At 38.2% G+C, this 12,348-nt stretch overlaps 1 protein-coding gene across 1 annotated transcript in view; it reads right to left on the reverse strand.

The window, feature by feature from the left end:
- The window catches only part of RNF38 (ring finger protein 38), a 114,375-nt gene that overhangs the window by 8,451 nt on the left and 93,576 nt on the right, over positions 1 to 12,348 (reverse strand). The window contains exons 5-10 of the mRNA XM_035310176.1: positions 11,632 to 11,799; positions 7,919 to 8,089; positions 6,133 to 6,294; positions 3,327 to 3,433; positions 2,460 to 2,544; positions 678 to 799 (exon numbers count right to left, since the gene is read on the reverse strand). Coding sequence (XP_035166067.1) covers positions 678 to 799; positions 2,460 to 2,544; positions 3,327 to 3,433; positions 6,133 to 6,294; positions 7,919 to 8,089; positions 11,632 to 11,799 — 815 coding nt within the window. The remainder of the gene's footprint in view (positions 1 to 677; positions 800 to 2,459; positions 2,545 to 3,326; positions 3,434 to 6,132; positions 6,295 to 7,918; positions 8,090 to 11,631; positions 11,800 to 12,348) is intronic.

Genomic DNA, 12,348 nt, shown 5'->3' on the forward strand with positions numbered 1-12,348 from the left:
ATAAAGTTCACTCAAAAAAAACTTTAAATTGTTTACTGATAAGACTGCTTTTAGCTCTTCTGATGTAGCTGCGGCTGCAATCTATTTAAATAAAATACAAGTATATAAACTGTGTTCACTCCCTACTGATGCTGAAGTTGAACTGAGGGGCACAGCCACGAGAATACCAAAGAAAAAAAATTATTGCAATTATTTTGTTACTGAGTCGCTTTAAATACCTTTTTTTTTTTTTTTTTTTTTTTTTTATCTATAGCGCTCTTTCCACTTAGTTGTGCAGATCTTGCAGACAGAGTTAGTGGATTTTAAAAATAAGAAAATGCACTCCCAAACTCTATCAGAAGCACTTGAAACTTCAGCACATGAAGCTATTTTAACACAGGTCCAAATCCAAACTGACAACGCTATTTTAGATTCTAGGATGCTGAATCCTAGAACATCCTTCCTTCACTTAGAATTTTTTAAATGTGAAGAACTAAATTGAAACAATTCTAAATAATGTGAGGTTACATAGACACTTTACAGTGAAGTTACAGAGTATTTGATTTGGAAAACTAAGAAGAAACTGTTTACTGATATGACTGCTTTTAGCTCTTCTGGTGTAGTTGAGTCTGCAATCTAAATAAAGTCAAATAACAGCAGTTAAATTGCATAACCTTGAAAGACACAAATGTACTTACAATGTCTGTTCTGACTGATGGTTGTTTGGATTGAACCTATAGGATGGGAGCTGTTCAATGTCTGCCTTTGTCAATCCTCGGGGTTTGGCTTCTCCCAGACGTTCTGCCAGATTCAGCAGTGCCTGGAAAATAAGGAAATTAGGTATTTAAAAACTCTGTTTAAACAAGCTCTGGTTCTGCTACAGGTGGAGGGGCCATTATATATCACTATACAACCTGGTAGCACAAATAGCACTCTTAGAAGATGTTTAGAACCCTTAGCTCTCCCCTACAAAACAAACATTATGGGAAGTCCTGTCCACCAGCATCTTTCTGAACTAAGTGAAATGTTCTCTTTGGGATTTAAAAATCCAGGGCCAAACTTCAAAATGCTACTGTGGTTGCACAGCTTGGTGTGTATTTTGCTTCTGAAAGATCCCTTCATGCCGTTATGAAATTAATAGTGTAGATAAACAGGAAAAAAAAAAAGTCAACAAATTTGCTTCCTAAGAATATACTACAATTCTAGTCTTCTGAAAGAAACCAAGAACTCCACATGAACTGGCAATGTGCGCTTGCAACCATATCCTAGGCTGCATCAAAAGCAGCGTGGCCAGCAGGACGAGGGAGGTGATTTTTCCCCCTACTCTGCTCTCTTGAGACCCCCACCTGGAGTATTGTGTTAGCTCTGGGGCCCCCAGCACAAGAAGGACATGGACCTATTAGAACGAGTCCAGAGGAGGCCACAGAGATGATCAGAGGGCTGGAGCACCTCTCCTATGAAGACAGGCTGAGGGAGTTGAGGTTATTCAGCCTGGAGAAGAGAAGTCTCTGGGCAGACCTTAGGGCGGCCTTCCAGTGCCTAGAGGGGGCCTACAGAAAAGCTGGGTAGGGACTCTTTGCCAGGGGTGTAGTGACAGGACAAGGGGCAATGGTTTTAAATAACAAAAGGGTAGATTTAGACTAGATATTAGGAAGAAACTCTCTACTACGAGAGTGGTGAGGCACTGGCACAGGCTGCCCAGAGAAGCTGTGGGTGCCCCATTCCTCGAGTTGTTCAAGGCCAGGCTGGGTGGGACTTCGAGCAAACTGGTCTCATAGGAGGTGTCCCTGCCCATGGCAGGGGAGTTGGAACCAGGTGATCTTTAAGGCCTCTTCCAACCCAAACCATTCTGTGATTCTATGATTTATGAATGTAAAGGAACAACTTCTGATTCCCACTCCACAACGTGGGCTAGATGAACTAGGAGATGGAAGCTTTATAATAAATCCGGAACTGAGTGCATACCATCAAAGTTTAAGTACTTTTTTTTGTTGAATTTTATATTCACTTTCTATGAGTCAAGCTTTGCAACCAAGAGCGTCTCGCGTAATTAATTTTGCACTCTGTCATGTATGTAACTTACACTCCCTTCCAGGGGACCTGGGAAAAATACCAGTATAAACTTAACAGAGAACTCACTAACTTTTCTTTTGAATGTACTCTTCTTGGTTGATATTTAAAATCATTTATCATTCAAAATAAGAAAAGCAGCATGTAGAACATAAAGGCTGAACAATTTAATGATTACTAGTTTGGAAGGGTGTTTTCTGGGAAAGAGCAACTGGTAAAAGGTAAAGCCACGCACTTCATATATCCAGTATTGCAAAGAGATGTGAAAGGATGGTTTCTGGATTCTGTCTTCATGGTTATTATACTTATTTGTAAGGCAAAAACAGGATAAAATGTGAAATATAATTCAATTTTATGCATCGCTTGATCTAAACGTATTCTTTAAATGTAGTTGTAGTTTGCGCACCAACCTCGTAGTTTTCTACCTCTCCATCTTCCACATCCAACTCAAAGCTGAAAGCCGGTCCAACTGCAGGTGGCACTGGAAGCATTGATCTACCATGAGAGCAAACAATGATAAGGCTCAGCATCTTGCTGAAGGAAAGCACAAGAACATATGGCATAGGCAAAGTTATCTTACTGATCCCTCTCAAAATGTCACGTTCTCAGAACTGATGAAGATGTTAAATTTGAAATCAAGAACATAAATTTGAAATGAAAGGATCAGGGGAAAAGCTAATTCTGCCAATTTTCGATATTGCCAGTGCTGTTATTTTAATTGCATGCTTTTCTTAACTGATACTTACAATAATGCTTAGCATTACCACCGATACGAATCTCTTGATTATCACACATTATGGCGAGCTAATACTGACATTGCATGCATAGTCTGGACTTAAACAATATTTTATTTCTTTAAGTGTATAAAATATAAAAAATAATCAGGAACCCTAAATTCTCCTAATGCCCCAGCACAAAATTCTTGAAGCTTATAATTTTTTTTTAAAGTCTATGATATATAATGAAGATAATTAGGATATGCTACTGATGAACTTCCATATTGAAGTCATCTTTATGGAAGAGTTCACAAACAAGAGGTACAGACACAGAAGTATATTGTACAAAAACCTTCACTTGTATTTTCTCTTCTGTGAGTGTGTATGTTATTCTGAACAGGCTGAAAACTTTACACAGGAACAGAACTTTTCCTCCTCTTTGGTGCAGCCTATGCCTGTTCTCTGGTAGAGTGCAAGCATCAAGACTGCAGACTCCTGTTGCGAGGACTGGTTAACTCACTTCATTAAACCTACATGGAAGAAAATGTACTAGGAACTTACAGCACATAAGGTAGTAGGCTTGGATGGTATGGGTGTGGTGGTATTGCCTGCTGCGATCGGTACCTGCTGCGCCCTGTGAGTCTTCGAGGCATAAACGGTGGGTACGGCTACAAGAGAGAAAGTAAGTGGCATTTGAAACTTGTGGAACTGGAACCTTGAGGTTATGGAGTCTCCCTCCTAAGAAATATTCAACAGCTGCCTGGACACGGTACTGGGCAGTGCTAGGTGTCTCTGACTGAGGACAGGGGACTGGACCACAGGACCTGAGAGGTCCCTTCCAACCCCAACCACTGTTACCCTGTGATTCAACATGTACTTTTCTTATTCATGAAATAAAATTATACCCGAGTATCAAAATCTATTTTCAATAAGGCATTATGCAAAAAATCCAGACATTGCTCAAGTCCAAAAATCTAAGCCTCTCTTACAACAATTTGAAATAGTAATTCCTATCAGGAACAAATTCATACCATTCCATGTTAAAAAAGTAGTAACATGCAACAGGAATCCTGGCAAGACCTTTTGTGCTCAGTCCCCATGTAGGCTGGTTTGGGAAACAGTCAGGACTTGAACTAGTGACTTGGGTTAAGCCTGGTGCTATTATGCAGGCTTGTACACAAGTGGTTGAGTGAAGAAGACTTAAAAAATCTTAAAATAATACCTTTAAAGATCTGTAGCTGTTATCTTCATGAATTCTTTGGTTAGCATAATGCCTTAATACCTGCTATGGGGCACCACCACAATGCACTACAGCAGAATCTCTAAGCAGGACTTAAAAGAGCAGTGGCATATAATTACATTTACATTAAAGAGGGGGCGAAAGATTTAAACTTTACTTGTGGAGTTAAGTTAGTGCAATTTCTGCATCTGGACCATGCCTAAAGAGATGGTCAAGCCTACAGTTTCAATTTCCATGGATAAAACAGGGCTTCAACATTTTATTTTTTCATTTGCATGTTAAGTTCTTCACTTAAATATTTAGGTTTATGGTATCTTTGTTCAAAATTCCTTGTTTTATCTACTAAAATGGGAACATATATGGTAGTAATTTTCCACGTAATAGTACATTATATTTTCCCAGAAATATTCAAAGTACTAAAAAAATCTAGTAATTTTTAAAATGGAAATTCACATACCATTATTGAATTTGAAGGCCATGAGGGATTTTTTTTTTTTTTGAACAAAGAGCACTCAAAATCTTCAGTAAAAAGTATTTATTCTTTCATGTTTGAAACTTAAGAACATAAAGAAGCCCAAAACCACCAGTAATTTAGCTAAAAATTCTTAAATTTACAACGGAGACATAACCAATAGATAGCCACAGTCTTACATATAAACACAACATAAAAAACAGGGTCTTTTTCTTGCAAGTAAGATCCCAAACTAGACAGAGTAAATACTAGCTTTACTGCTCTGTGAATTCTGCAACTCAGAAATATAAAGTGCTGTGTTTGGTTTTCAGTTCATTGATTGAAAGAGAATCAGGGATGCAGCCATTCCACCATAACTTTTAAAAGGAGAACACTAATGACCACTCAAAAAAAAATCAAGCTTTTCTGGAAATCATTTTGAACCACTGGAGAAATTTTATAAATATTTAGGATTGCTTTATAAAACACTGTATGATTACTCATAATAAACCTTTATTCCACCCCTCAGCTGTATGCAACCCAGAACGAAAACACCAAAGAGGAAAAATTATATATATTCTGCAAAAAAACATGCTGTTTAGTTTTCTATCTACTTTTAATGAGTGAACACAGAAATCAAGAAAAACTCACTCCAATCAAGATTTTTTGATGATGTGAATAAAATACAAGCAATTTACCTAATTTTTTAAAAGTGTCTTTGAAAGTGTCTCATAGCGAGTGAAAATTTCATTGAAAATGTTTTCAACTTTAGTTTAAACTATGTTGCTTGATTTCAAAAGACTAATAAAGCAAAGTCAGCTGTATGTTCTGTAGCTACAGGCCCTAAAATTTCATTCTTATGTAAAGGTTTAAGTGACAATGTGCTTCTAGAACTGTTCGATGACTTGATGCACAGGTCCAAATTGAAAAAAAAGTCCATCTAGTCCTGCCTTGAATTATTTCTTCAAGAATTACACAGTTGGGAAAGGCTTTTTTCGAACAAAACAACATAGCGAACTGAAGCGCACCACACAGACCATAGAGGTTACAAAGACCATAGAGGACATCGCTTTACCACAAAGCACAAATTTCAGTGCAGATCTTAACCCAGACCAGGGTTCATTTTTTTATGCTGCTGCAGCTGAACTGCCTGTAGTCCTCTTAGACAGGTGGCTTAAAGCAACCTTGGCTGTTTCTGTAGTATGGAAGTCTGCAGCATGGAAGCACTCTATACAATTGCTTGTGGGCACATTACAAACACTCTGGAGAAGAACTATTTTTAAAGCATTCTAGTTTTTCTGGCCTGTAGAAACTCACCTTACAGATGAAGAATTAGCTACAAGATAAGTGACAAGAGCTTTTCAAAACCACATGAACTAGTTTCTGCAGTGGAAGTCCTGGACTGTATGGTAAGAAGATATGTTTTAAAAGTAATTGCTCTCTCTCTCTCTCTCTCTGCAGATAATGTTGTCAGAAATCATTTACTGGTATCAATACATCGGTTATCCTTAACTTGATTAAAATGAGCTTAAAGAAAACACCACAGCTGCAGCTTTAGCAATTAATGGACAACAGCAAGAAGTGCTACTTTTTGACAAAATGTACTACAGAATTGAGACCAAAACAGTCAGCGCAGCATGAATGAATGAGTATGTCATGCAGAAAACAATACTTACAACACCAAATGACACCTCCTGATGTAAAGGGTCATGGGTTAAGAACTGGAGAGGAGCTGAGGGAGGCAATGTTGGTGGATGGGCTGAGGGAGAATACGTAAAACCTCCTACAGGAAGATGTTCACCAAGCAGTTCTACTTCATTTTCTATCCTTTGAAGTGGCTAAAAATAAAAAATAAAAATAATAATAAAAAATCTTTGCTGTGGTAATAGAGATGCAATTTTTCCCCACTAAAGAACTGAAATCCCAGATGCATACTCTGCACTGCTGCGGCCAATTTTATGGGACAAAAAAATTACAAGTATCACTTTCACAGAATATGAACAATTCCTGTGTCATTAACACTACCAAAAAGCAAAGACAGCACTACACATTTCATATAAATTCACCTTTTCCAGCTAGCCATGCTTATTGACCAGGAATTTATGCGATCTAGCAAATATAGGAGTGGCTGTAATTTCCTGTCTCTTGCATTTTGCAGGACAAATATTTGCTCTCCTTCTTGCCAGGCTGCTCTCACTGTAAAACTATGCGAAAGAAAAAAATAAACAACCAAAGAGAACTGAAATTGTGTCAAGACAATCTGAAAAGAGGAGAGTGAACACGGTGACTTTAATAATATTAAACTGTGAATGATATTCAGTAATCAAGCAGGTGCTTTCCTAGAAGGATTATGCAACCAGTCCTACCCAGAACACAGTCCGGAGGTTTCAGAACTGTAAGATTCCAGTTCAGTATTGTAATTTAGTCAGTTGCAGCACATTCACCAAGCCCAACAGTTCTCAAGAAATGCCCAGAAGTTGTCACTGTTTCATTAACAACTGTTTCATTAACACACCTTTCTGTTTCTGAGGCTAAATTCCACCATTTTGAGAAATTCAGCTTACAAATCCCACCATGTGGCAGCAAAGGAAAACCCTGCTTCCTTCTTATGCAGACCATCATTGTAACAAAGCTGTTACAATGGTTAACCACATCTGAGACACAGCATGGACAGGTCTCAGCTACATTTGTAATTAACAATGAAACTCTGTCTGCATTAGTGGAATACTGGCATCTTCTGGTCAGAGGGGCAAACAAATGGATGGGAGTATACTAATTGTCCCACAGTACAAGCTGCATGCCAGCTATCAAGATCTAGCTTCTCCCCCCCAGATCCAGAACAGGGTCACATTTTCCTATATTTGCATAGTACTAAGCCAAATCTGCATAAACAAAAAGTGCCAATAACTTCTGTAAATGAAAAAAAAAATGAGAAAGAAAGAGACTGTAGGCTCCTGAATATACCTGGAAGCCCTAAGGTCATCATGTTCTAGCAAAAACACTGGTCATTTAAAAATTAACTGGTAAGTAATATAGGGGAAGCATGTAATAAGAGTAATGTTCCATCCTTTCTTATCTTTCTGCTAAACCTTTCTCTACTTCTAAGTAATGTAGACCACTACTGCTCTACATAGCTTCCTCTGGATTCTCTCTGGCTTCCTGGAAAAGAAACACCTGAAGGAACTGTTGGTAAAGAAGATAGACATTTTTTTTTGATGAAGAGTAAAGGCCCATGGAGAAAGAGCACAGATAACAGCTGATGCAATCTGAAGAGAAACAGGGTGAATTTTAAAATTATTTTTTCATCTTCACACTAAGTAGTTATAGACTTGCTAAGGAAGCATCAGGGCAAAAACCTGTTACTTTAAACAAAATCCATCTGTTTCCTGAATAAGGTATCAGCATTATTTGCCCATTCAGCCATACCAATCCTAAGGAGAGAGGGTAAGAAGCATTACTTACCGACCGTGACTGCTGTGCTTGGAAAGGAACAAACTGTCCTGGAGGAGGCAAATGAGGAGGGTGGTGTGGAGAGAGATGAGGAGGATGCAAAAGGAATGGGTCACTAGAAATGAGGGGTGGAAATGCTGCGTACGGTACTGGTAGGTGCTGGACCGAACATGCCTGAAGCATCTGAAATAAAATGAAAACAACACATTTTTGTCTCTAGCACCAACAGTCCCTATTGAACAATCCATGTTTATCATGGAAAAATGTATTAAAAGAAAGCAGTTCTCTTGCCTCCTTGGAAGAGCCTCCAAAACACACATAAATAGTAACTCACTCAAATATACAATGATCAGTAACTAGCCCACTGCAGGCTTAGAAATAACGGTGTGACATCTTCTAGGTGCAAAGTAGCTCTTACTTCTTGTGAGGTCAGTGGGATTTTCAATACTCAGTATTAGACAGATGGATACATTTACCCTGCTAACTTTTTCTCATGTTTTACCTTCAAAATGGCATCCAAAAGCAAAAATGTTCCAAAAATTTTAAGCTGTAGATGTAGCTGAGGGACTCCCAGACATAAACTGTGCCTTAATATATATAAGGCAACATGTTTTAAGAATGATGCATAAGCTCTGCTCAGTCTTGCACTTTGAGACGAGCCTTATGCTCTGAAGCAGGTGAGATACACCTACTGTGGGAAGTAGCCCTTGTTCTCTCGTCTTTGCAATTACTCCTATGAAAGAGACTTTGGGCACGGAAGTTTGAACACAGAAATGATGAAGGCACTGCAGGGGAGCATGAATGTGCTTCATGGAAGAGTTCAGTTTTATTTCCATTTCTAAACATGGAGAGAATCAAGAAAATCTTCATTCTCTTTTTTTCCTGATCTTTGAAGTGTTATCAGAATGTCAGGCATTCCTGTTGCATTTTCAGCCATTAAAACAGCAATTCATAATATATTTGCTAGCTGTAAAACAACAGGTACCTTAGTTTTGTATAAACAAAAAATGGTTATTAAGACAGTTTTAAATTCAAAACTCTACCACCCTACTTGCAAGGCCTACAAAATTTTACAAAGTCACGTAGAGGACACAGTTCTGATCTCTCACTTTTTTTTCATGAGAGTCTTGTGTCACACAACATATACTGAACATGCTGACTATAATGGCAAAATGGTAGAGGGATCTAGTTTAAGATCTGATTATAGTAGTAAAGGTGGAATCACCGCTTTATTTACTATATACTATCATTACCAAACACACATTTAGATGCACTCAAACAGCACCAGATTATTTTACTAGTTTTTCTTAAATGCTGACTATTCTTTGAGTTACTACCTTGTTCTTATAAAAAGTAAATACCACTGAGAAATGTTTCGACTGTTAAAACACAATTGTTATTACAGTTTACTGCATTGAAAACTGTTCTCCAAAATAGCTGAGGATTAATTTGCAGGTACAACATGACAACTCTTTACAACAGGAAGTGCTTTGGAGACTACCGCAAAAGAGGTGTCACCCCAAGACTCAGTACAGTAACGATTAGCTGCAGGATATGTTATTGCAGTATCTGCAATAAATGTTGGGAACGATCTGTGCTATGCTCAATGGAATTTTAAGTAAGAGCAAATGAGGTTTCATGTCTTTCCACTTGAAAGATTATGCAAACTATTCATTTATTCATTCAGAATTTTGGAAAACTTCTGCTGTTTGAACTTAAGCTACAGTAAGTTTTAGAACTGAGTAAGATATTTTACAGATGACAGTCGTTTACTTTATAGTTACATATATACTGAATTGCGCTAATTTTATGAAAGCAACAAAATGACACTGCAAAGTTCACAGGTGAAGTCGGGGGAGCAAGGTGATATGCTGGAGAGCAGTGATGCCTCTCAAATGTACTTCTATAGTCTGGGGAAACTGGATGACAGGAACCATGTGAAGTTCCATGAAGGCAAGATATGAAGTACTGTATGTAGTACTACATGAAGATAGGTACTGGGACAGAATAACCTCATGGAGCAAGACATTTTGAGACTGGTTGCAGACTGGAAGAAAAAAAAAAAAAAAAAAAAAAAAAGATTGGTTCTAGTGGATGTTCTGTGTCTGGTTTTGGCCTTTATAGTACCAAAACCAGACTCTGACATCACTGAAAGCCAACATGACGACAAGGAGCTTGGATCACACTGCATAAAAGAAGAGGCTGCAGAACTTGATTTGTTCTTCCTTAAGAAGAGAAAACTAGGTAATGACCTTAATACTGCCTGCATCTATTTCTTAAGAATGGGTATGTAGAACCTGACTTTTCCTCAAGGGGCACAGTAAATGGACAAGAAACGACTGAACCAAGTTGCAGCCAAGGAAATTCCAAACAGATACACAGAAGCAGCTCTTTACTGTAAGGACACACTAACACTGGAGACTATGCTCAGAACAATTGTGCCATCTCCATCCTTGGAAACTGGAGACCACCAGATGATCTCCAGAGCGCTGTTGTAACTTACATTATTACTCGATTCTGTGACTTAACAGAAAAAAGTGTAAAGTCTGCCTGCTGACATTACATAATTTGATTAATTCCTTATGTTCATCCATCCTCTCAACACACTTGATTAAGTGCTTACTGTCTCTCAAGGGGATAAATGGCATCTGGACAACCTGAGTGCACATCACCCTCACTCTTCAACAAGCAGCTTAAACAAAGAAATAGGCGGTCACATCACGGGTTTTGTTTCAGTGTCACAGACTATTTCATCTTCTCTGAGCACAGAACATGCAACAGAGGAAAAGCTCAGTTACACACTGCTAGGAAATGCACGGCTGGCAGATGTTGGCAATGTATATACCAACATTTTAAGTAGTTACTGGACACTGAATATATAATTTTTATGTATGATATTGCAGATTTATACTAGAAAAGGGTTAAAAAATAGTTGTGACTCTTCCAGCAGGTTCTACAACCTTCACTTGTACAGTTAAAACTTCTCGGGTGTACCTGTTTCATTTTTTCAGCCCTGGCATCCGTTAACACTTAAAGGTGAAATTTCTACAGAATAGAATAGCACTGGAATGCTATTAACTGGGAAGTAGTATCTATGAGTTGTTAACTGAACATTTCTGAGAAAATAGTTCAGATTCTTTCATGTTTAAAGTTGCTAAGTCAGTCAAGGCACTTTATTTCACTCCCAGAAAGGCTGAGAGACATCGTTATTAAAGAATATTTGATTTTTGTGAGAGCGTTCCAGACAGAATTGCACTTCTCAGCTTTTACTGATCATTCAGGATGAGTAGATCTTCTTCTCAGAAGAAAAGTTTGGAATATCAGACCTTCTTAGTGCATACCAATCTACGAAAGAGGTCTCTATAAGATAAGTTTTTTTTCTTGGTTAATCAACTAATAAAAGTCTTAGAAGTGTTTCTCTTCAAATGTAAAAGTATGCACAACAGCTGTTGATATGAAATCAGCTCATGAAGCAGCATGTCACTAGAACTAAAAGCCATCAGGACTTTACACTAAAAACAGTCACGCACTATTAAGCTGGTAGGTAAGCAACATACATATGCTTACCAGTTCTAAGGCCTGCATTGCTATGCCACTACAATTTAGCACTTGGAAAAAAATAATGTCATTTTCCAGTGTAATTAAAGCCACACAGATGTGAAGCTCTAAGGTGCAATTCCTCTGTTTAAGACTGAAGCTGGTGTAAACTGAAGAAGCCCACTTACAGGGGGAGGTACACTGCAAACTGGAAGGTGCTGTCCACTGAAAACCACTGAGCACCCTGGGACCTGCTGCGCGCTGCAGGCTGGGATGTGCTGGCCTGTGCAAAGTGGTATCCCATGTGGAGCCACTGTTGTCACTGTGTATGAGACGGGAACTGTGCCCTGATGGATCTGCAGTAAAAGGAAAAAAAAAAGTTAAAATAATTACTGTAAACTCTTAAAAGTATTGTACAGCATGCTGAGTAAGTGAACAAGCTTTTACCTACTTATCAGGAAAAAATATACTCACAATGAAGGTCTATAAAAGGAGGCACATGCCTGTAATTCCTGTTCTTTCAAATACTCTTCTCATTGGAATACTACTCACTGATCAGCAGTTTCTGGGCAGAGTGAAGAGGGATCTCTCAGTTTAAAATGTTAAAACTTCCAAGGCTCTTGTTTTGTTTTGGTTTGTTTGTTTAACACCAAGTAAGAAATCTCTGATGCTCTGATAAAACTGAAAAGCCTTAGTGTCATGGAGCATGGATTCACAGAAAGCAATTATTTCAGAGAAGCTCATTCTTCCTTCTCGTTCTGCTAAAACAGAACTCACTCGTGGGAAATTAACAAGCAGGAACAGCTCATCAGGAAGGTGAGAATGATTAAATTAAAGACAGCTAATTTACTGAACTGGTATTGTACAGTTAGACACAGAGGCCAAAACAAGAACACAGATCAATG

This window comes from Oxyura jamaicensis, chromosome Z (genome assembly GCF_011077185.1).
Source record: "Oxyura jamaicensis isolate SHBP4307 breed ruddy duck chromosome Z, BPBGC_Ojam_1.0, whole genome shotgun sequence".
NCBI classification, from domain to species: Eukaryota; Metazoa; Chordata; class Aves; order Anseriformes; family Anatidae; genus Oxyura; species Oxyura jamaicensis.